Raw genomic sequence first — 25,865 nt, 5'->3', positions numbered from 1 at the left:
GAGTGTTTTGAAAACTAGGGCAGACCTCGTAGAGGGAGAGTGGAGGAGGAGAGGGGGGGAAATCCCCAGAGATATTTCTTCACAGGATGTTTTGAATCTGTCTAAATCCCCAGAGACATTTCTTCACAGGATGTTTTGAATCCGTCTAAATCCCCAGAGACATTTCTTCACAGGATGTTTTGAATCCGTCTAAATCCCCAGAGACATTTCTTCACAGGATGTTTTGAATCTGTCTAAATCCCCAGAGACATTTCTTAACAGGATGTTTTGAATCCGTCTAAATCCACAGAGACATTTCTTCACAGGATGTTTTGAATCTGTCTAAATCCCCAGAGACATTTCTTAACAGGATGTTTTGAATCCGTCTAAATCCACAGAGACATTTCTTCACAGGATGTTTTGAATCCGTCTAAATCCCCAGAGACATTTCTCCACAGGATGTTTTGAATCCGTCTAAATCCCCAGAGACATTTCTCCACAGGATGTTTTGAATCCGTCTAAATCCCCAGAGACATTTCTCCACAGGATGTTTTGAATCCGTCTAAATCCCCAGAGACATTTCTCCACAGGATGTTTTGAATCCGTCTAAATCCCCAGAGACATTTCTCCACAGGATGTTTTGAATCCCTCTAATATTTCCCATGCAACACCGTTTTATCCAAAAGAGAGACATGGTCATTTATAGTACCTTGTTTTCAGGTACAGTTGTTTTCAAAGCATCCTCAGACATGAATCAGTGTGTTCAAAAATATGCAGTTTACTTCAGAATAATTGCTTTACTGCTATCAGTGATAGTGCACCAGTGTACATATAGCAGGTTATCCTATCAGTGATAGTGCACCAGTGTACAGATAGCAGGTTATCCTATCAGTGATAGTGTACAGATAGCAGGTTATCCTATCAGTGATAGTGAACCAGTGTACAGATAGCAGGTTAGCATACCCTACACTCATTGTTATTGCAGTAGTTTCCTGTAGCTTATTCATTGAAGGTGGCTGCTGGCTGGAATATTGCTGACAGTTGGTGTGTGTGTGTGTGTGTGTGTGTGTGTGTGTGTGTGTGTGTGTGTGTGTGTGTGTGTGTGTGTGTGTGTGTGTACACCTTAGGGAATGTCCTCCCACGGATTTGCTGAAGTGGAGCGATGCTCGTTGCTAGGGAGAACCAGTGATAGGACAACATATGCATTAGCACAGTCATATAGCATATCTCTATATATATATAGCAGAGAGATGATTCCAGAGAGATGATTCCAGAGAGATGATTCCATAGAGAGATGATTCCATAGAGAGATGATTCCAGAGAGATGATTCCATAGAGAGATGATTCCAGAGAGAGATGATTCCATAGAGATGATTCCAGAGAGATGATTCCATAGAGAGATGATTCCAGAGAGATGATTCCAAAGAGATAATTCCAGAGAGATGATTCCAGAGAGATGCTTCCAGAGAGATGCCAGCTAATGGTTGTATCTTTTCCAGGTTTTTACAGAAATCCCAGTTGAAATATTCCTGAACTCAGGAAATCCAGAATCCTACAACCAGGATTCCTGGAAAACCTGGGAATATTTTATTTATTTATTTTACCGTTATTTTACCAGGTAAGTTGACTGAGAACACGTTCTCATTTGCAGCAACGACCTGGGGAATAGTTACAGGGGAGAGGAGGGGGATGAATAAGCCAATTGTAAACTGGGGATTATTAGGTGGCCATGGTGGTTTGAGGGCCAGATTGGGAATTTAGCCAGGACACCGGGGTTAACACCCCTACTCTTACGATAAGTGCCATGGGATCTTTAATGACCTCAGAGAGTCAGGACACCCGTTTAACGTCCCATCCGAAAGACGGCACCCTATACAGGGCAGTGTCCCCAATCACTGCCCTGGGGCATTGGGATATTTTTTTAGACCAGAGGAAAGAGTGCCTCCTACTGGCCCTCCAACACCACTTCCAGCAGCATCTGGTCTCCCATCCAGGGACTGACCAGGACCAACCCTGCTTAGCTTCAGAAGCAAGCCAGCAGTGGTATGCAGGGTGGTATGCTGCTGGCACTGTAGGGGGACATGACCAGAACCGTAAACAGAGGACAGTAGGAGTAAAGGGTGATGAATATTGTTAGTCCCTGAGCAGTAAACACCTGATCCCAGATCTGTTTGTTCTGTCTTGCCAGCACCTTTGGTCATTCTCATAGACGGCACAAACAGATCTGGGACCAGGCTAGTCAATACTATCCTGTGCTATAAATCTCCTGCCAATCGTCTCTGGTGTCACAGTATGTTGGATAGTTCCGTGGTTATCTCTTTGTAGGGTGTTGTTACTCACTTCCTGTGGACAACATGTCACAGTTGTGGGATACAAACAGATACTGTCCCTGTGTAAGTCCCATATTTTAGTATTTATAAAAAAAATACAAATATTTTACCTTTATTTAACCAGGTAGGCCAGTTGAGAACAAGTTCTCATTTATAACTGCGACCTGGCCAAAATAAAGTAAAACAGTGTGACAAAAACAACAACACAGAGTTACTCATAAACCTATCTCTAGAGTAAAGATCGAAGCACTTCCAGTTTGCTTTAACTAACAACTCTGTGGGAGATGAGAGAGTCAAGACTCCACTATTCAGGACAGTGATGTGATATGAGTTATGGACATACTATACTGCCATCCCTGGTTCAGGCTACATTGTATTGTTGTGATATCATTTCCATCTGGTTTTATTTAGGTGATTCAACCCTTTATCGTTCCAGGTAACAGATGAGATGTCACACTGGTGTTTAAAAAAAAAATTATATATATATATTTTTACAAGTCAGTTAAGAACAAATTCTTATTTACAATGACGGCCTAACCCGACCAAACCCGGGCCACTTGTGCACCGCCCTATGGGACTCCCAATCATGGCCTGATTGTGATACAGCCTGAATTCGAAAAAGAGACTGCAGGGATGCCTCTTGCACTGAGATGCAGTGCCTTAGACCGCTGTGCCACTCAGGGTAGGGGGGTTATTATAAAGTAGAAAACCCCTCTGTATCAAAATGCATAAAATGTCTTGAAATTTGCCGCTAACTTTTTGGTAGTGTCAATCTTTTTTCATAAAAACTTTATGTAGCATGTCATGATGTGAGATTATTCTACAGAGGTCGTTAATACGATATGTCTACATGATTGGTTTGACTTGTTTTCTATCAGGTTAAGGATCTCCGATGCCATGCGACCCACCTCCTCTCCTCAGTGAGACAGCCCATACCCTAAACCTCCAGGACCACACAGGACAGGAGAGAGATGTGAAGCCAGCTCTGGGCTCATGCTATAAGGCAGAGAGAGAGACCCAGAGCCCCTGACCCTGAGAGTTGTGGGTACACGGCGTTATCTAATGGATGGCCGAGTGACTAAGTGAAGGAAGGAACTTAGAACAGAACTGACGTGAGGTCATAATGAGTGGTCAGCAAGGCGAGCCGGCCATCGGCCACAGCCATGTTGGTGAGGTCAGGAACAACAACCAGAACAGCCATGTTGGTGAGGTCGGGAGCAACAACCAGAACCAGCAGGCCGGGGGAGAGCGAGTGGGGGCGGTGACACCCGAAGGGGATGCTAATGCTAACCAGATGATCCAGATGGGGGAGGGGGGCAGCAACGGCGGAGGGGAGAGTACAGGAGGAGATGTTGACACTCTGCCCCCCCTGATGTCTCAGACCACTGAGGTATGATGCTCTACATTTATCCAGTGACTTAAACATCTGAGTGACTTAAACATCTGAGTGACTTAAACATCTGAGAAGTACTAAGCGATACACAATTGCAATAAGCCAGACTGCCACGTACCAAAGATCATTCTTAACAAGAGCACTGAATTCTATTAATTTATTAATTTGACTGTTTTACACTCCTGATGCCTGTCTACATAGTACGTAGAGTTGGTATCTCTTTTTTTTATTTTTTAAGTCTTTAATGCTATTTATATAGTGATGTTGAATCAACCTTTTACCTGAACAGGTGTCTCAGACAGTCACAGAGGAGCAGAAGAACAAGATCGTCATCTGGGGGACAGACTCTAGGTGTGACGACCCTGAGCTGGCCGAGTTTGAGATGTTAGAATGTCAGGAGCTGGAGGCATACCTGGTGGAGGAGGAGGAGGAGGAAGAGGAGGAGGAGGAGGAGGACGCATGTGAAGGAGTAGGAGTAGGAGTGAAAGGAGGTGCACGGCAGATCCTCCTGGACCAGCCTGTCTCTATAGTGGATCTAGTCTCTGACAGTAGAGAGGGAGGAGGGAGGAGGACTATTCAACGGGGCTCCGGCGGGCAGGACGTCGCCACCATGGGCTCTGGAGGAACCAGAGGGACGGCGGAGTATGTGACGAGGACAGACTTCAGCTCTGAGAACCATGTCTTGGTGTCCCGTCTGTCCGCTATGTTCAGTCCGGATGGGAGTCTGGTCAGTGCTCTGGACACCGCTGGACGGACACAGGCCACCACCACAGACTCTGGACCCTCAGGACCAGACGGGACCATCTTAGAGGATCTCACCCTGGCCTCCCAGTCTTGTACCATCATCTCAGACCGGTCCAAGGCCTCTCAGCGATCCGAACAACCTCGGGCTCCATCTAAAAGCACAATCCAACGAGCTGACCTCGATCTAAACCAGAACACAACTGTTAGGTCTGAGGAGGTTGTCGTTCCGGAAGCACAAGTCAGTAACACCGTCGTAGCGGGTCGTTGTAAATGTCAGCAGAACATGGAGGAAGATCAGGGCAATGAAAAGCACAACCAGAATCTGGAGCAGAGGTACCAGGATGTTAGAGGTAGTGGGAGGAAGGTAGCTGAGGACCACCAGGATGATAGAGGTTGTGGGAGGAAGGTAGCTGAGGACCACCAGGATGATAGAGGTAGTGGGAGGAAGGCAGCTGAGGACCACCAGGATGATAGAGGTAGTGGGAGGAAGGCAGCTGAGGACCACCAGGATGATAGAGGTAGTGGGAGGAAGGCAGCTGATGACCAACAGGATGATAGAGGTAGTGGGAGGAAGGCAGCTGAGGACCACCAGGATGATAGAGGTAGTGGGGGGAAGGCAGCTGAGGACCACCCGGATCCTAGAGGTAGTGGGAGGAAGGCAGCTGATGACCAACAGGATGTTAGAGGTAGTGGGAGGAAGGCAGCTGAGGACCACCAGGATGATAGAGGTAGTGGGAGGAAGGCAGCTGAGGACCACCAGGATGATAGAGGTAGTGGGAGGAAGGCAGCTGAGGACCAACAGGATGATAGAGGTAGTGGGAGGAAGGCAGCTGAGGACCACCAGGATGATAGAGGTAGTGGGAGGAAGGCAGCTGAGGACCAACAGGATGATAGAGGTAGTGGGAGGAAGACAGCTGAGGACCACCAGGATGATAGAGGTAGTGGGAGGAAGGCAGCTGAGGACCACCAGGATGATAGAGGTAGTGGGAGGAAGGCAGCTGAGGACCCCCAGGATGATAGAGGTAGTGGGAGGAAGGCAGCTGAGGAACACAAGGTTATTCCCCCTGATATGAACCACGGCTCTCCCACCAAGTTAGGCACAAATGGGATTCAATCTGTTGAAACCAGAAGCTTGAAGAAGCATGGCTCTTTTGATAAAACCTCAAAGGAACAAGGCTCCTTCGGACAAAGCATGAAGAAAACGACTTCGTTTGAACAAAGCATGAAGAAAACGACTTCCTTTGAACACACCACAAAGAAGTCGACCTCATTTGATAGAAGCTTGAAGAAAGAACCTTTCTTAGATAGAACGTTGATGACAGAGGCGTCCTTCGACAGAACGTTGAGGAAGCAGGGCTCGTTTGAACGCAGCTCAAGTCCTTCTAGCCTGGATGGGAGGAAGCCTTGGGGTAGCCCCAGCAGGAGCCCCAGCCGCCCCGCCACCCCTCCCTGGTCCCCCAGGAGACCAGCCCCATGCTCCCCCGCCAAGACCAGCTCCAGACCTCCCTCCTCCACCTCTCCAGCCAAGGCCAGCAACCGAGCCTCCAGCCAGGACCGCAGCAACTCCCCACAGAGGGGTACCACCAGTGGCCTCAAAGCACCTAGTAAGGTATGTGTTATCAGCAGCATCCCCAAACCCATCTCCCCTCAGCCACCTGCGGACCCTAGGATGGACTCTCCTCACAAACCCAAACCCGCCCGTCTCAAGATCATCACGTACGTCCGTAAGACCCCTCAGGTGAAGTCCCAGGGGACAGAGGTTGGCCCAAATGAAGCCTTGACATTCCCTCTCCGCCTGTCCTCTTCCCACCCCAGCCCTCCTACAGCCCACAGAAAGCCCCACAAGGCAGGGCCCCATTCTAAAGCCTCACAGGTGCTCTGCTCCTCTAATATACTTTTTGATAAGTACCGTCAGGAGATGCAGAAGGCAGGATACTTTCCCCCGGGTACCGGCATGACGTCGCTGGGCATCAAACCTCCCAGCCACCTTCCTCCTCACAACCTCTCTTTGAACTCTGAGAGCTTTCATGGGGAACTGCCTGACAGATACATGCATGAGGTGAGAGGGTATGGTCTTGTGTGTATTTGTAGAAGCAAAATGTTCGCATGCTTGAAAATCAAATCATTTTCTGCGTGCTGACTGATACAAAACGTTAATTAAATATAATATAATTTAATGAATTGAACTAAACTGAAATGAAGCGAACTGATAATAACTGAAGTTGTTTGTCTCTGGCCTAGTTGGCTCCAGCACCTTCACAGCAGGCTCCCCAGGAGGGGACAGGCCTCTACCGTTCCCCCAGGCCCAGAGGGCCCCAGCTGGGGTTAGGGGCCGTCACCCGGCAGCCTGCTGCAGCCAAGAACAGGACTATGTTCCAGAGCCAAACCGGTCAGAGGTCAGGGGTCGTGACCCTCAGCCACCCAGGACAGCAGCAGGCACCGCCAGGGAACAACCAGGGAAACCACGACTCCACGGGTGAGACAGAGTCCAAGAGGCTGAGGGGAGGCTGGAGGGACAGAGGGAGGTCGAGGGAGAGCAGGAAAGGGGGAGAGGGGGAAAGGGGAGGGAGAGTCTTCTCTACAGCTGCTGTTTACCATTATAGAATTACAGTATGTTGCTGCTAGAATGTTACGCTATGTTCCAGCTGTGTGTTCTAGAATGATCATGTTGATATGTTCCTGCTGCGTGTTCTAGAATGATCATGTTGATATGTTCCTGCTACGTGTTTTAGAATGATCATGTTGATATGTTCCTGCTGCGTGTTTTAGAATGATCATGTTGATATGTTCCTGCTACGTGTTCTAGAATGATCATGTTGATATGTTCCTGCTACGTGTTTTAGAATTATCATGTTGATATGTTCCTGCTACATGTTCTAGAATGATCATGTTGATATGTTCCTGCTGCGTGTTTTAGAATGATCATGTTGATATGTTCCTGCTGCGTGTTCTAGAATGATCATGTTGATATGTTCCTGCTACGTGTTTTAGAATTATCATGTTGATATGTTCCTGCTGCTTGTTCTAGAATGATCATGTTGATATGTTCCTGCTACGTGTTCTAGAATGATCATGTTGATATGTTCCTGCTGCGTGTTCTAGAATTATCATGTTGATATGTTCCTGCTGCGTGTTCTAGAATTATCATGTTGATATGTTCCTGCTGCGTGTTTTAGAATGATCATGTTGATATGTTCCTGCTGTGTGTTCTATAATTCTCATGTTGATATGTTCCTGCTACATGTTCTAGAATGATCATGTTGATATGTTCCTGCTGCGTGTTCTAGAATTAACATGTTGATATGTTCCTGCTGCGTGTTCTAGAATTATCATGTTGATATGTTCCTGCTGCGTGTTCTAGAATTATCATGTTGATATGTTCCTGCTGCGTGTTCTAGAATTATCATGTTGATATGTTCCTGCTGTGTGTTCTATAATTCTCATGTTGATATGTTCCTGCTGCGTGTTCTAGAATTATCATGTTGATATGTTCCTGCTGCGTGTTCTAGAATTATCATGTTGATATGTTCCTGCTGCGTGTTCTAGAATTATCATGTTGATATGTTCCTGCTGCGTGTTCTAGAATTATCATGTTGATATGTTCCTGCTGCGTGTTCTAGAATTATCATGTTGATATGTTCCTGCTGCGTGTTCTAGAATTATCATGTTGATATGTTCCTGCTGCGTGTTCTAGAATTATCATGTTGAGATGTTCCTGCTGCGTGTTCTAGAATTATCATGTTGATATGTTCCTGCTGCGTGTTCTAGAATTATCATGTTGAGATGTTCCTGCTGCGTGTTCTAGAATTATCATGTTGATATGTTCCTGCTGCGTGTTCTAGAATTATCATGTTGATAAAGAAATTAGCAAGGACTGTGTGGGAGAGGTCTGAGAGAGGGGCCTAATTGGAGGAGCCTAATGGGAGGGATGTGTAACCTGAACTAGCTGTTATTGACAGAGAGGAGGACAAACTTTCTTTACTGTTATTGGCTTATTAACACCTGATGTCACCAGGTGGTCCAAATAAACACCCAGTCAAACAAGCTGAAGTTCTCCGGGGGGCTTTTCAAACAGCTCTTACACTAAAATGCATTCTCATAATATTCCATTTCTCAATATTATTCTAACCACATAGTGTGGAAATATATATAAAACATAAGAAATTTGGGATACCGCACTAGGTGCGTTCTGTGTATCGCGTGCGTTCAATATTTTGTATTACCGTGCAGCGCAGTATGGAAAGTCCCTTTCACCTGTCCATGTGAGTTTACAGGTGATTTGAACGCTTGCTATGATCATTTTTCATTCAATTGCTTTTTAAGTGTCAAATGCCATTTTTAAATGTGATCTTTACACCTGTCCCCAACATTTCTCCAAGTTTTTACCGTCATTGTAAAGCCCTAATTATTTAGTTTTTTTGACCGTCATTTTTTGTTTTGACAGTCATTATTTATTTCATGTTATTAGTGATTCATTTTAAGAAAGACAAAATACATCTTACCCTCATTTTAAGGTCAACCCTGTTACATGAACTGTGTTGACTCTCGTTATAATATGGTGAAACTTATTATTATAATTTTTCTCTAAAGAGACATTGAATAGTCAAATCATAGTGTAAAAGCAGGTGAGCTGGTTACACAGTTTTGGGACATTTTGTGGTGTAAAACTGAACAGGTCGAGAACAACAATGTTTTTTGTGAATCTTTCATTCAATTTCCTTCCGTGTTGCTCTCAACAAGCTTCCCTCTGTCACAAGGAGATTGATGGCTGATTTAAAGATGATGTTGTGAACTCTTTTACTTTATTTGGCATTTAATATGAATTTACTATAGTCTTTTTATTTTGATTTAAAGGGGAAGTCAAACTAGATTTTCCAGTTTTTTTAAAATTCCACACTGATGTCGAAATAACACTTTGAAACTGGAAAATGATGATAATGCCTTTTTAGCGTAGAGCTTAAAGAAAGAGGGAAAAAATGTCACACAGCATGACATCACAATCTGATCGGTTATTCTGACCAATGACCAGTCGTTTTTGATTTGCATATGTATCCTCCTACATGAAGGGGTAAGAGGGGTAGGCTCTAGAGTCTAGATGATCCTATCCGACAATCAGGGCTGTGTATGTAAATATATTTTAAAAAATGTATTAACACTCCCACAAAGTCAGACTGAGCATTTCAATGGCAAAAGGAAGCTTAGGGAAATAAATTACAAAAAAATATATTTTCATGAAATTAACACACACTATGATTTATTAGACAAACAGCGATGATAAAAAACATGTAATTAACCTCTTGAGATGGGGAAAATGTGTTTTTAAAATAAGTTAAACGTGCTCTTTATGACAGAATGTTAAGAATTAGGTGAAATAAAACACCCCCCCCCCCCCCCCCCCCCCACCCACCAACTTCCACTACTCAAAAGGCACCTTATTGGTTGAACGGTTCATTGACTTTGCCTGGTTGTGTTAATTTAATTTAGTCAGCAATATACTTTGATGTTGAAGGATTTTTCTTCCTCTCTGCTACCTTTGCCAGTCCTAGTTACCAAGCCCTGGGGCAGATGGACATATCTATTTCTAGAAGTTATTGTGAGGAAATACCGTAGTCATTTCAGTTAATAGATATTAATCAGGCTTGACTGCAGACACCTACAGCCTTTGAAGTACAACTAACTGACAGCAGTGGAAACTGGTACATCGCTTGACAGAAGTACCAACTAACTGACAGCAGTGGAACTGGTACATCGCTTGACAGAAGTACCAACTAACTGACAGCAGTGGAAACTGGTACATCGCTTGACAGAAGTACCAACTAACTGACAGCAGTGGAACTGGTACATCGCTTGACAGAAGTACCAACTAACTGACAGCAGTGGAACTGGTACATCGCTTGACAGAAGTACCAACTAACTGACAGCAGTGGAACTGGTACATCGCTTGACAGAAGTACCAACTAAAACATTATATTTCTCACTTGTGGCAGAACTGACTGGCTCATCTATTCAGCTTACAAACACATGATCGCTGATCGTTTATGTAGCGTTATGAATGTATATGTAGCGCTATGTAGCATTATGTACCATTATAGAGCGTTATGTAGCATTATAGAGCGTTATGTAGCATTATAGAGCGTTATGTAGCATTATAGAGCATTATGTAGCACTGTAGAGCATTATGTAGCACTGTAGAGCGTTATGTAGCATTATAGAGTGTTATGTATCACTATATAGCATTATAGAGCATTATGTAGGCATTATAGAGTCATGTAGCATTATATAACATTATTGGGCGCTATATAGCATTATAGAGTGTTATGTAGTGCCGCCACGGTCCCGTGTGGCTCAGTTGGTAGAGCATGGCGCTTGCAACGCCAGGGTTGTGGGTTCATTTCCCACGGGGGGACCAGGATGAATATGAATGAACTTTCCAATTTGTAAGTCGCTCTGGATAAGAGCGTCTGCTAAATGACTTAAATGTAAATGTAATGTAATTAGAAGATATCTAAAGTGTTTCAAAACCATGAGTAACCATTCATGTGGCTCTCTCCATCACGGTCTCATCATCCCTCCATCCCTCCATTCTATCAGACAGAGGGAGAAATGACTCTTGACATATTAACAGGCTGTCATCACAGGGACCAGGCGGTAGGCACATGATCTGAGATTGAGCGGCTGTATGGCCAGCCTGCGGCCATAAGAGAGAACAGAGTAACAGAGTAAGAACGTGCGTCTTTCCCTGTCAAGATGATTCAGTACATATCTACACTGAACAAAAATATTAACGCAACATGCAACAATTTCAAAGATTTTACTGAGTTACAGTTCATATAAGGAAATCAGTCGATTTAAATAAAGGTATTAGGCCCTGATCGATGGATTTCACATGACTGGGCAGTGGCGCAGCCATGGATGGGCCTCGGAGGGCATAGGCCCACCCACTTGGGAGCCAGGCCCACCCACTGGGGAGTCAGGTCCAGCCAATCACAATTAGTTTTTTCTGCACAAATGGGCTTTATTACAGACAGAAATACTCCTCAGTTTCTCAGCTGTCCGGGTGGCTGGTCTCAGGCGATCCCGCAGGTAAAGAAGCCCGGATGTTGAGGTCCTGTGCTGCTGTGGTTACGCCTGGTCTGCGGTTGTAAGGCTGGTTGGACGTACTGTCAAATTCTCCAAAATGACATTGGAGGCGGCTTATGGTAGAGAAATTACCGTTCAAATCTCTGGCAACAGTTCTGGTGGACATTCCTGCAGTCAGCAGGCCAATTGGACACTGCCTCAAAACTTGAGACATCTGTGGCATTGTGTTGTGTGACAAAACTGCACATTTTAGTGACCTTTTATTTTCCCCAGCACAAGGTACACCTGTGTAATTATAATGGCGCCGGAGAGGATGGCTGCCATTTTATGGGCTCCTAACCAACTGTGCTATTTTGTGTGTTTTTTTACTTATTTTGTACATAATGTTGCTGCTACTTTCTCTCATGACCGAAAAGAGCTTCTGGATATTAGAACCACGATTACTCACCTCGAAATGGACAAAGATTTTTTCTTTAATCCCCGTCATTCACGTGAAGAAAATACTGAAATACAGGGGGTGGAGATCGGGGTGCCTTGTGAGAATTCAACGGCAAGTGGGTAACCCGCCTCTACCATCCGTTCTATTGGCAAATGTGCAATCACTGGAGAATAAACTGGATGATCTCTGTTTCGAAACTATCCTACCAACGGGACATTAAAAACTATAATATCTTATGTGTCACTGAGTTGTGGCTTAACGACGACATGGATAATAGACAGTTGGCTGGGTTTTCCGTGCATCGGCAGGACAGAGCAGCTACGTCTGGTAAGACGAGGGGTGGGTGGGTGTGTCTATTTGTCAATAACAGCTCGTGCGCGATGTCCAATATTAAGGAAGTCTCACGGTATTGCTCGCCTGAGGTGGAGTACCTCATGATAAGCTGTAGACTACACTATCTACCAAGAGAGTTTTCGTCTATATTTTTTGTACCCGTTTATTTACCACCACAAACCGATGCCGGCTCTAAGACCGCAGTCAATGAGCTGTATAAAGGCCATAAGCAAAGAAGAAAATGCTCATCCAGAAGCAGCACTCCTAGTGGCCGGGGACTTTAATGCAGGCAAATTTAAATCAGTTTTACCTAATTTAGACCAGCATGTCACATGTGCAACCAGAGGGGAAAAAAATCCTAGACCACCTTTACTCCACACACAGAGACACATACAAAGCTCTCCCTCCATTTGGCAAATCTGACCATAATTATATCCTCCTGACTCCTGCTTACAAGCAAAAACTAAAGCAGGAAGCACCAGTGACTCGCTCAACTCGGAAGTGGTCAGATGACGTGGATGCTACACTACAGGACTGTTTTGCCAGTACAGACTGGAATATGTTCTGGCATTCATCAAATGGCATTGAGGAATACACCACCTCAGTCACTTGCTTCATAAATAAGTGCATCGATGACATCATCCAAACATTGTGACCGTACGTACATATCCCAACCAGAAGCCATGGATTTTAGGCAACATCTGCACCGAGCTAATGGCTAGAGCTGCCGGTTTCAAGGAACGGGACACTGATCCGGACGCTTATAAGAAATTCCGCTATGCCCTCAGACGAACTGTCAAACAGGCAATGCATCAATACAGGACTAAGATTGAATCCTACTACCCTGGCTCTGACGCTTGTCGAATGTGGCAAGGCTTGCAAACTGTTACGGACTACAAAGGTAAACCCAGCCGCACACTGCCCAGTGACGCGATCCTACAAGACAAGCAAAATGCCTTTTATGCTCGCTTCGAGGCAAGCAACACTGAAGCATGCAGGAGAGCACCAGCTGTCCCGGACAATTGTGTGATCACGCTCTTCGTAGCCGATGTGAGCAAGACCTTTAAACAGGTCAATATTCACAAAGCTGCGGGGCCAGACGGTTTACCAGGACATGTACTCAAAGCATGCGTGGACCAACTGGCAAGTGTCTTCACTGACATTTTCAACCTCTCCCTGACCAAGTCTGTAATACCTACATGTTTCAAGCAGACCACCATTGTCCCTGTGCCCAAGAAAGCGAAGGTAGCCTGCCTAAATGACTAGCGCCCCGTAGCACTCACGTCGGTAGCCATGAAATGCTTTGAAAGGCTGGTCACCGCCCAAACAGATCCACCAATGGCGCAATCTCAATCGCACTCCACACGGCCCTTTCCCACCTGGACAAAAGGAACACCTATGTGAGTTCATTGACTACAGCTCAGTGTTCAACACCATAGTGCCCACAAAGCTCATCACTAAGCTACTTCCTGGTATGGGGGCTTATCTAAACTTATGAAGGGGAAGCTCCAGATAGCCCAGAATAAGCTGATCAGGGTAGTATTGAAGGTGAGTCCACGTACTCATATAGGCAGGAGCTGCTTTCAGGAACTAAACTGGCTGCCTGTTGAGGCTAGGGTGTCCCAGATTAGACTAGGTTTGGTTTACAGTAGTATTTATGGTCCTGCACCCAGATATCTAAGTGATTACTTTCCTCGTGTTAGGGATGCACACAATCACAGCACCAGATCAGGTGTTGCTGATGTGTGCTTATACAGGTTCAGGAGTAATGCTGGGAAAGGTACTGTCTTGTATACTGGAGCCTCAGAATGGAATGAGTTGCCTCTGCCTATAAAAACAATGTCCTCTCTGGACAGCTTTAAAAATAAAGTAAAAATATGTTTGATGTCTTCTGTGCCCATATGAATAACCCCTATGATGTAACTGGAATGAATAGATAGATGTTCTTCTTCTCTGTTTTTGTTTTATTATTTCACTGCCATACTGTGTTGGATCTTGTCTAGCCATCTTGTCTCAAGAGGACCACAATGGAAATAAGTCCCAGACTTTATTGTGTGTTATCCTCGATGATTTTATTCATGGGCATGTATGGCTTTTAAGTTTTATGTGTGCTTGTTTTTTTTTAATTGCCGAGTTAATAAACTAAACTAAACTAAGGACCCTGGGACTAAACACCTCCCTCTGCAACTGGATCCTGGACTTCCTGACGGGTTGTCCCCTTAGGGGTGCATGCTTAGTCTCCTCCTGTACTCCCTGTTCACTCACGACTGTGTTGCCAAGCACGACTCTAACACCATCATAAGTGGTAGGCCTGATCACCGACAACGATGAGAGTCAGTGATCAGTGTGGTACCAGGACAACAACCTCTCCCTCAATGTGAGCAAGACAAAGGAGCTGATCGTGGACTACAGGAAGAGGAGGGCCGAACACGCCCTCATTCAAAACGACAGGGCTGCAGTGGAACGGGTCGAGTGTTTCAAGTTCCTTGGTGTACACATCACCAACAAGCTATCATGGTCCAAACACACCAAGACAGTCGTGAAGAGGGCACGACAACACCTTTTCCTCCTCAGGAGACTGAAAAGATTTGGCATGGGGACCTCAGATCCTCAAAAAGTTCTAGAGCTGCATCATCGAGAGCATCCTGAGCGTTTGCATCACCGCCTGGTATGGCAACTGCTCGGAATCTGACCGTAAGGTGCTACAGAGGGTTGTGTGTACAGCCCAATACATCAGTGGTGCCAAGCTTCCTGCCATCCAGGACCTATATAATAGGCGGTGTCAGAGGAAGGTAAAAAAAGTTGTCAAAGACTCCAGTCACTCAAGTCATAGACTGTTCTCTCTGCTACCGCACGGCAAACGGTACCGGAGTGCCAAGTCTAGGTCCAAAAGGCTCCTTAACAGCTTCTACCCCCAAGCTATAAGACTGCTGAAAAATGTATCAAATGGCCACCCGGACTATTTACATTGATTTGATCATGCTGTTTAATCAGCTTCTGGATATGCCACACCTGTCAGGTGGATGGATTATCTTGACAACATATAAATACTCACTAACAGGGAGGGAGGTAAACAAATTTGTGTTTTTTTGTGCGTATGGAACATTTCTGTGATAATTTCAGCTCATGAAACATGGGACACTTGTTGCGTTTATATATATATATATTATTATATATAGTATTTTTGTTCAGTATAGATACGACACAGGAACGATTCGGTGCATTTGGGTTTGATTAGAGGAGCGAATCGATATGTGTGTGTGTGTGTGTGTGTGTGTGTGTGTGTGTGTGTGTGTGTATTACTACCTTTGTGGGTACCAGAAGTCCCCACTAGGATAGTAAAACAAGGAAAATTCTCCCTCGTTGGGGACATTTCCCAGGTCCCTATGAAAACAAGACCTATTTTAGGCTTTAGGGGGTAGGGTTAGAATTAGGGTGAGGAGTTAGGGTTAGGGACAATAGGGTTTTTAATGGAAATACATTTTAGGTCCCTACAAGGATCGTAATACAAAACATGAAAACATTAAGGTAAACTGGGCATCTACCACCCCACTATCAGTAAGGCAATGTTTCTCTGGTGTAGAGCATGAACCTGCTGGAGCGAGTCACTGCTTTGATGTTTGCAGAGAACGACAGGGCATTATCCAGGGTCATGCCAAGGTTCTTTGCATTCTGGGAGGGCAACACTGGAGTTGTGAACCGTGATGGAGATGTCTTGGAGCGGGCAGGTCTTCGCCTGGTGGACAGTAGCTCTGTTTTTTCGAGGTTGAGCTTGAGGCTGTAATGAACATGAGGGGAGACAGAGAGCTGGTTTCAAGCGCAGGGCGCAGCAGGTGTTTGTTTGTAAAGGACCACAGGAGGAGGCAGGTAGCTGGGTCCAGGGGCAGGCAGAAGGTCATACACAGAAGGAGGCAGGTAGCTGGGTCCAGGGGCAGGCAGGCAGGTCGTACACAGGAGGAGGCATGTAGCTGGGTCCAGGGGCAGGCAGAAGGTCATACACAGGAGGAGGCAGGTAGCTGGGTCCAGGGGCAGGCAGAAGGTCATACACAGGAGGAAGCAGGTAGCTGGGTCCAGGGGCAGGCAGAAGGTCATACACAGGAGGAGGCAGGTAGCTGGGTCCAGGGGCAGGCAGAAGGTCATACACAAGAGGAAGCAGGTAGCTGGGTCCAGGGGCAGGCAGAAGGTCATACACAGGGAGTCCAAAAAGGCAATAGTACAGACAGGGAAAAGGCTAGTAACGTTGTCTGGGAGATCAGGCAATCGATTGATAACAGGAAATCCGATAGGCTAAAGTACAGGAAGGGAATAGGCAAAAGGCGTCGTTAGTGAGGCAGGCAAAAACTATCCTACACAGGAGGATTAAATTACGGGAAAAACAGAGCTCTGAATAGAAGTGTCACAAAACAAACAATACCTCACAATGATGGGGTGCAAAGAACTGAACTAAATAGTGTGTGATAATGACATACAGGTGTGTGAACAGGTGATGAGAAATCAGGTGATTGGGATCTAGAGAGTGAGCTGTGTTCAGGGGATCTATGTGTTTGAGAGTGTGAGCTGGAAAGTGTGCTGGAAAGTGAGCTGAGTTCAGGGGATCTACGTGTTTGAGAGTGTGAGTTGGAAGCAGACGTTACAGAGGTGATATACTTGCCAGGCACGCAGAGATGCGTGTTGTCACCTGGGTGTCAGAAGGGGGGGGGGGGGGGGGGGGGAGTGTACTTGAGTGTCATCTGCATAGCAATGATAGGAGAGACCATGTGGGGATATGACAGAGCTCAGTGACTTGGTGTATAGAGAGAAGAGGAGAGGGCCTAGAATCGAGCCCTGGGGGACACCAGTAGTGAGAGTACTTGGTGCAAACACAGATCCTCTCCACGTCACCTGGTAGGAGTGGCCTGCTAGGTAGGATGCAATCCAGGAGTGTGCAGAGCCTGAGACGCCCAGCCCTGAGAGGGTGGAGAGGAGGATCTGATGGTTCACGGTGTCGAAGGTAGAAGATAGATCTAGGAGGATGAGAACAGAGAGAGAGAGAGTCGGTTTAAAAAGAGCGGAGAGCCTCTGTTGAATATTCCGTCTTGAAGCCTGACTGGTTAGGGTCAAGAAGATAATTCTGAGAGAGATAACGAGAGAGTTGGTCAGAGACAGCACACTCAAGGGTGTTGGAAAGAAAAGAAAGAAGGGATACCAGTCTGTAGTTTTTAACGTCAGAGGGGTCGAGTGTTCGTTTCTTGAGGAGCGGAGCGACTCTGGCCATTTTGAATGCAGGATGCAGCCAGTGGTCAGAGATGAGTTGATGAGGGAAGATGCGCACAGCACGATACTGAAATTGGCTGGGGTTGTTCGGCAAAATGACTTGTCGATCAATGACTGGCGACATGCTTAGTTAGACACCGAAGGAGAGGACACATCAGTTGTCACAAAGGATGAGAGGTATTTTCGAGAGCTAGAAAGAAAATAATTTGAGCAGAAGATGTTAGTGAACCAACTTCTTTTGAATAAGTTTTTCTGACCAATGCGTGCTACATTTGGATCGGTTTTTCTGACCGATGCATGCTACATTTGGATCGGTTTGGCTTCCCTTATATTTGAAACAAATGAACCAGGGATCGATGTGTATCGGTGAATCCTTCCATCCTATAACAGAATAATCTGATGATGATCATGATCTCATGACATCAGAGTAGAAGGTACGAATCTCATTACAGGTCTCTAGTGGGGTCACAGAGGCTAAGAAGCCACGAATCTCATCACAGGTCCCTAGTGGGGTCACAGAGGCTAAGAAGCTACGAATCTCATCGCAGGTCCCTAGTGGGGTCACAGAGGCTAAGAAGCTACGAATCTCATCACAGGTCCCTAGTGGGGTCACAGAGGCTAAGAAGCTACGAATCTCATCGCAGGTCCCTAGTGGGGTCACAGAGGCTAAGAAGCTACGAATCTCATCACAGGTCCCTAGTGGGGTCACAGAGGCTGAGAAGCTACGAATCTCATCACAGGTCCCTAGTGGGGTCACAGAGGCTAAGAAGCTACGAATCTCATCACAGGTCCCTAGTGGGGTTACAGAGGCTGAGAAGCTACGAATCTCATCGCAGGTCCCTAGTGGGGTCACAGAGGCTGAGAAGCTACGAATCTCATCACAGGTCCCTAGAGGGGTCACAGAGGCTGCGTGCCAAATAGAACCCTATTCCAGATTTGGGGCGCAGTGAAGAGAGGGGTGAAGGGCCTGAGGGGGCCAGTCGATAGGCTGAATGAATGGATAGGGACGATGGCTGGAATGTGTAGTATTGGAGTGATGTGTTATCACTCGTGGGACCAATCACAAATAGCCCTCCACCTTGCCTTCTGTAATCCCTTTGCCTCCATATGCCTATTCAATCCTTTCAGATCTGCACATGATCATTTATACGGTAATATGACTTTACCCACCCTAAACCCCCTTCTCCCTCCAGCAGACCAGAGGACGCCAGGTCCAGAGACCTCCGTGGCCAGGACCCTGCTGCCTAAACCGGGTCAGTCTCGTCTGCGACCCCCAGGCTTCTCGGCCTTGCCACCTGCCCGTCTGGCCGCCTTCGGCTTTGTACGCAGCTCCAGTGTCTCCTCGGTTTCCAGCAACCAGACGACAGTGAGCAACCACAGCGACCCCTGCCGACCCTCCCAACGTGAGTCACACACATGCACAGGAATTGACACACCGGCAGGCACACACACACACACACACACACACACACACACACACACACACACACAGGGACATTGTAACAGTGTGCTCTGAGAGTCGGGAAGCATTACATTTTACATTTAAGTCATTTAGCAGACGCTCTTTTCCAGAGCGACTTACAAATTGGAAAGTTCATACATATTCATCCTGGTCCCCCCGTGGGAATTGAACCCACAACCCTGGCATTGCAAGCGCCATGCTCTACCAACTGAGCCACACGGGACCAAGCATGTTCAGGGAGTGAGCGTTTTGATAAATAAACACAGCATAATACAAAACAAGAAACAGGATCAATGCACAAACATGACACAGAAACAGTGACGCCTGGGGAAGGGAGTGACATATATAGGGCAGGTAATCAAGGAGGCGATGGAGTCCAGGTGAGTGTCATAATGAGAGTAACGATGGTGACAGGTGTGCGCCATAACGAGCAGCCTGGTGACCTAGATGTCAGAGAGGGAGCACATGTGACACACACACACACACACACACACACAAATACAAAACATACAGTACGTAGGCATGCAGGTACACACATAGACACACAACACGCACACACACACCACTCACAAGCACTAACACCATACTTACAGGATATTCGGAAAGTATTCAGACCCATTGACTTCTTCCCCATTTTGTTACATTACAGCCTTATTCTAAAATGGATTAAATCGTTTTTTTCTCTCCTCCATCTACACACTATACCCATAGTAACAAAGAAAAAACAGGTTTTTAGAAATATTGGCAAGTGTATCACAAATAAAAAACTGAAATATCACATTTACATAAGTATTCAGACCCTTTACTCAGTACTTTGTTGAAGCACCTTTGGCAGCGATTACAGCCTCAAGTCTTCTTGGGTATAACGCTACAAGCTTGGCACACCTGTATTCGGGGAGTTTCTCCCATTCTTCTCTGCAGATCCTCACAAGCTTTGTCAGGTTGGATGGGGAGCATTGCTGCACAGCTAATTTCAGGTCTCTCCAGAGATGTTTGATTTGGGTTCAAGTCCGAGCTCTGGCTGGGCCACTCAAGGACATTCAGAGATTTGTCCTGAAGCCACTTCTGCATTGTCTTGGCTGTGTGCTTAGGGTCGTTGTCCTGTTAGAAGGTGAACCTTCGCCCCAGTCTGAGGTACTGAGAGCTCTGGAGTAGGTTTTCATCAAGGATCTGTCTGTACTTCGCTCCATTCATCTTTGACTCGATCCTGACTAGTCTCCCAGTCCCTGCCGGTGAAACACATCCCCACAGCATGATGCTGCCACCACCATGATTCACCGTAGGGATGGTGCCAGGTTTCCTCCAGAAGTGACGCTTGGCATTCAGGCCAAAGAGTTCAATCTTGGTTTCATCAGACCAGAGAATCTTGTTTCTCATGGTCTGAGAGTCCTTTGGGTGCCTTTTGGCAAACTCCAAGCGGCTGTCATGTGCCTTTTACTGGGCAGTGGCTTCCGTCTACTATAAAGGACTGATTGGTGGAGTGCTGCAGAGATGGTTATCCTTCTGGAAGGTTCTCCCATCTCCACAGAGGAACTCTGGAGCTCTGTCAGAGTGACCATCAGGTTCTTGGTCACCTCCCTGACCAAAGCCCTTCTCCCTCGATTGCTCAGTTTGGCCGGACGGCTAGCTCTAGGAAGTCTTGGTGGTTCTAAACTTCTTCCATTTAAGAATGATGGAGGCCACCGTGTTCTTGGGGACCTTCAATGCAGCAGACATTTTTTGGTACCCTTCCCCTGATCTGTGCCTCGACACAATCCTGTCAAGGAGCTCTACGGACAATTTGAGTCTCATAGCAAAGGCTCTGAATACTTATGTAATTTCTTAAAATAAATGTTTGAAAAAATTCTAAAAACCTGTTTGCGCTTTGTCATTATGGAGTATTGTGTGTAGATTGATGAGGGAAACATATAACTTAATCAATTTTAGAATAAGGCTGTAACGTAACAAAATGTGGAAAAGGGGTGGAGGTCTGAATACTTTCCAAATGCACTGTAATATTGTTGTTAACTTTCATTGGAATGGTTTATAGTCATAAACCAAGGTCATAAAATGTAACATTGAAACAAAGTAAAAGCCAATAACAAGTAAAAACAAAATTCAATAAGGCCTCCCGAGTGGCGCAGTGGTCTAAGGTTCTACATCGCATTGCTAGCTGTGCCACTAGAGATCCTGGTTCGAGTCCAGGCTCTGTCTCAGTGGTCTAAGGTTCTACATCACAGTGCTAGCTGTGCCACTAGAGATCCTGGTTCGAGTCCAGGCTCTGTCTCAGTGGTCTAAGGTACTAAATCACAGTGCTAGCTGTGCCACTAGAGATCCTGGTTCTAGTCCAGGCTCTGTCTCAGTGGTCTAAGGTTCTACATCGCAGTGCTAGCTGTACCACTAGAGATCCTGGTTAGAGTCCAGGCTCTGTCTCAGTGGTCTAAGGTTCTACATCACAGTGCTAGCTGTGCCACTAGAGATCCTGGTTCGTGTCCAGGCTCTGTCGCAACCGGCCGCGACCGGGAGGCCCATGGGGAGGCGCACAATTGGCCCAGCGTCGTCTGGGTTAGGGGAAGGTTTGGCCGGGCAGGGATGTCCTTGTCCCATCGCTCACTAGCGACTCCTGTGGCGGGCCGGGCGCAGTGCACGCTGACACAGTCGCCAGGTTTCCTATGACACATTGGTGCGGCTCACTTCCAAAGGGTTAAGTGGGCATTGTGTCAAGAAGCAGTGCGGCTTGGTTGGGTTGTGTTTCGGAGGACGCACGGCTCTTGACCTTCGCCTCTCCCGAGTCCGTACGGGAGTTGCAGCGATGAGACAAGACTAACTACCAATTGGATACCAAGTTGGGGAGAAAACGGGGTAAAAAAATTATATTAATTATTTCATCAAAAATTATTATAGAAATTACAAATAAAAAAACATTTAAAAAAGAAACGAATAATATAAATAAATAATGCAATAATCCTATATATCGTACGATATAATAATAACTAACTCTTACCAGTCAATATTCCTATCCTGTGCTTACTGCTTCTCCTCAGCTCACCCACTAACGTTAGAGGTTGACACAGGAGTGAAAATGAATTACTGTCCAGTCTTGTCAAATTTTTACAGGACCGAACTTTTTTTGTCCCTTCCCGCTAAAAATCACTAACGCCATGTCCTGGGCTAATTTTTACGCGCAGAAATTATTTCCTCCCTCTGCTCGTATGTCTGTCCCTCGCTCTGCGTGCAGAATATCATCAGTGGAAACTAGTTGTAGCTAAATACGTTCAGGGACAATTTTGAGTATTTTAGCTAACCTGCTACAAAAAAAGTCATTTTTTACTCGTCCAACACCGTCAGACCTGCGCTGAGAGCAGTGCGAGTGTCCACCAACGCGATAGTACGATCTGCGTGTGAGTAGCCATAGCAACTGCTCCGCTTGGCTGCTTCTCCATAGCAACTGCTCCGCTTGGCTGCTTCTCCATAGCAACTGCTCCGCTTGGCTGCTTCTCCATAGCAACTGCTCCGCTTGGCTGCTTCTCGGCGCACAACAGACAGTTGCCTGCACACACAGCTGAAGACTTTGGCAATAAAGGCAGCCCTTCTACTTACCCAATTACGGATGAACTCACGGTATGGACATGTGCTATTGTCTCCGTGTAAAGTACTGACTAGCTACAGTGAGCCAACGGAAGGGGGAGATATATATTTTTTTATCGATTTTTATTATGTAAACTTTATTAGACCTACAGACAGTTGTAGTTTTTATGAAATGCTCCACACTACATATATATATATATATTTAAAAAAAACGCAGGTTATAACTATTCCTGTACTGCTCATTCCTGTGGACTGTCGATCCTGTCCAGAACTTAACTCTACAACTAAACTCCCATTCCTGCAGGAATCCCGTGGGACTGCACACAAGACCAGCGGGATTCTTGTTCCTGCCCTGTGTCGATCGCTACCACCCACTGTAGCTCTATAACATTATGTTACCACCCACTGTAGCTCTGTAACATTATGTTACCACCCACTGTAGCTCTGTAACATTATGTTACCACCCACTGTAGCTCTATAACATTATGTTACCACCCACTGTAGCTCTGTAACATTATGTTACCACCCACTGTAGCTCTATAACATTATGTTACCACCCACTGTAGCTCTATAACATTATGTTACCACCCACTGTAGCTCTATAACATTATGTTACCACCCACTGCAGCTCTATAACATTATGTTACCACCCACTGTAGCTCTATAACATTATGTTACCACCCACTGCAGCTCTATAACATTATGTTACCACCCACTGTAGCTCTATAACATTATGTTACCACCCACTGCAGCTCTATAACATTATGTTACCACCCACTGCAGCTCTATAACATTATGTTACCACCCACTGTAGCTCTATAACATTATGTTACCACCCACTGCAGCTCTATAACATTATGTTACCACCCACTGTAGCTCTGTAACATTATGTTACCACCCACTGTAGCTCTATGTTAGGGTAGGATTAAAACCCTGTGTCGATCGCTACCACCCACTGTAGCTCTATAACATTATGTTAGGGTAGGATTAAAACCCTGTGACTGAGCGCACGCACACGCACACACACACACACACACACACACACACACACACACACACACACACACACACACACACACACACACACACACACACACACACACACACACACACACACACACACACACACACACACTGTTAAAGCCCTGTTGGTGCAGAGTCTGTCTTTCCTCTCCTACGTAGCCATTCTACAGGGTAATCAATATCTGTAAGAGCCTGTTGATAAGCCTGGATCTGTGACAGTATGAAGAGGGACTGTAGGAGCCTGTTGATAAGCCTGGATCTGTGACAGTGTGAAGGAGGACTGTAGGAGCCTGTTGATAAGCCTGGATCTGTGACAACGTGAAGAGGGACTGTAGGAGCCTGTTGATAAGCCTGGATCTGTGACAGTGTGAAGGAGGACTGTAGGAGCCTGTTGATAAGCCTGGATCTGTGACAACGTGAAGAGGGACTGTAGGAGCCTGTTGATAAGCCTGGATCTGTGACAACGTGAAGAGGGACTGTAGGAGCCTGTTGATAAGCCTGGATCTGTGACAACGTGAAGAGGGACTGTAGGAGCCTGTTGATAAGCCTGGATCTGTGACAACGTGAAGAGGGACTGTAGGAGCCTGTTGATAAGCCTGGATCTGTGACAACGTGAAGAGGGACTGTAGGAGCCTGTTGATAAGCCTGGATCTGTGACAACGTGAAGAGGGACTGTAGGAGCCTGTTGATAAGCCTGGATCTGTGACAACGTGAAGGAGGACTGTAGGAGCCTGTTGATAAGCCTGGATCTGTGACAGTGTGAAGGAGGACTGTAGGAGCCTGTTGATAAGCCTGGATCTGTGACAACGTGAAGGAGGACTGTAGGAGCCTGTTGATAAGCCTGGATCTGTGACAGTATGAAGAGGGACTGTAGGAGCCTGTTGATAAGCCTGGATCTGTGACAACGTGAAGAGGGACTGTAGGAGCCTGTTGATAAGCCTGGATCTGTGACAACGTGAAGGAGGACTGTAGGAGCCTGTTGATAAGCCTGGATCTGTGACAGCGTGAAGGAGGATAGAGACATGAAGGGATGTTTTACAAGCGCCAGTCGTTAGATGCCTCTTTAACCAAGACGCACACTAATTACTCAAACTAACACCTCTCTGTTATTAAGTGTCAGGATGTAGTACTCTTCTCTCCAACTGTTGCTTATCAATGCTTTTATTTATTGTGTATTTAATTTTTTATTTCACCTTTATTTAACCAGGTAAGCTAGTTGAGAACAAGTTCTCATTTACAACTGCGACCTGGCCAAGATAAAGCAAAGCAGTGCGACACAAACAACAACACAGAGTTACATATGGATTAAACAAGTGTACAGTCAATAACACAATAGAAAAGTCAATATACAGTGTGTGCAAATGTAGTAAGATTTGAAATCCTCAAACGACGAGAACTCACTGTTCAAAGCACGTAGCAGCGATGTCTACTTCTCCTGCTGGTCATCTGATAGGGAACAGACTAGTAGTGTTGGAAGGTGGATGTCTACTTCTCCTGCTGGTCATCTGATAGGGAACAGACTAGTAGGAAGGTGGATGTCTACTTCTCCTGCTGGTCATCTGATAGGGAACAGACTAGTAGGAAGGTGGATGTCTACTTCTCCTGCTGGTCATCTGATAGGGAACAGACTAGTAGGAAGGTGGATGTCTACTTCTCCTGCTGGTCATCTGATAGGGAACAGACTAGTAGGAAGGTGGATGTCTACTTCTCCCGCTGGTCATCTGATAGGGAACAGACTAGTAGTGTTGGAAGGTAGATGTCTACTTCTCCTGCTGGTCATCTGATAGGGAACAGACTAGTAGTGTTGGAAGGTGGATGTCTACTTCTCCTGTTGGTCATCTGATAGGGAACAGACTAGTAGTGTTGGAAGGTGGATGTCTACTTCTCCTGCTGGTCATCTGATAGGGAACAGACTAGTAGTGTTGGAAGGTGGATGTCTACTTCTCCTGCTGGTCATCTGATAGGGAACAGACTAGTAGGAAGGTAGATGTCTACTTCTCCCGCTGGTCATCTGATAGGGAACAGACTAGTAGTGTTGGAAGGTGGATGTATACTTCTCCTGCTGGTCATCTGATAGGGAACAGACTAGTAGTGTTGGAAGGTAGATGTCTACTTCTCCTGTTGGTCATCTGATAGGGAACAGACTAGTAGTGTTGGAAGGTGGATGTATACTTCTCCTGCTGGTCATCTGATAGGGAACAGACTAGTAGTGTTGGAAGGGGGATGTCTACTTCTCCTGCTGGTCATCTGATAGGGAACAGA

General features: G+C 45.9%; 1 protein-coding gene across 8 annotated transcripts in view; it reads left to right on the top strand.

Annotated features, from left to right (window-relative positions):
* The window catches only part of mtus2b (microtubule associated tumor suppressor candidate 2b), a 161,160-nt gene that overhangs the window by 34,788 nt on the left and 100,507 nt on the right, over positions 1 to 25,865 (top strand). For 4 of the 8 annotated variants that reach the window (XM_055880801.1, XM_055880800.1, XM_055880796.1 and 1 more), the window contains exons 2-5: positions 3,188 to 3,699; positions 3,992 to 6,505; positions 6,688 to 6,922; positions 18,745 to 18,954. In XM_055880801.1, coding sequence (XP_055736776.1) covers positions 3,433 to 3,699; positions 3,992 to 6,505; positions 6,688 to 6,922; positions 18,745 to 18,954 — 3,226 coding nt within the window. In that variant the 5' untranslated portion in view covers positions 3,188 to 3,432. Of the gene's footprint in view, positions 1 to 1,478; positions 1,598 to 3,187; positions 3,700 to 3,991; positions 6,506 to 6,687; positions 6,923 to 18,744; positions 18,955 to 25,865 lie in introns of all 8 variants that reach the window. The other 4 variants (XM_055880799.1, XM_055880798.1, XM_055880795.1 and 1 more) reach the window with 4 other exon arrangements.

The sequence above is a fragment of the Salvelinus fontinalis genome, chromosome 24 (genome assembly GCF_029448725.1).
Source record: "Salvelinus fontinalis isolate EN_2023a chromosome 24, ASM2944872v1, whole genome shotgun sequence".
Taxonomy (NCBI): domain Eukaryota; kingdom Metazoa; phylum Chordata; class Actinopteri; order Salmoniformes; family Salmonidae; genus Salvelinus; species Salvelinus fontinalis.
The sequence above is the reverse complement of the archived record's forward strand: the minus strand, read 5'-3'. Positions and strand labels throughout refer to the sequence as shown.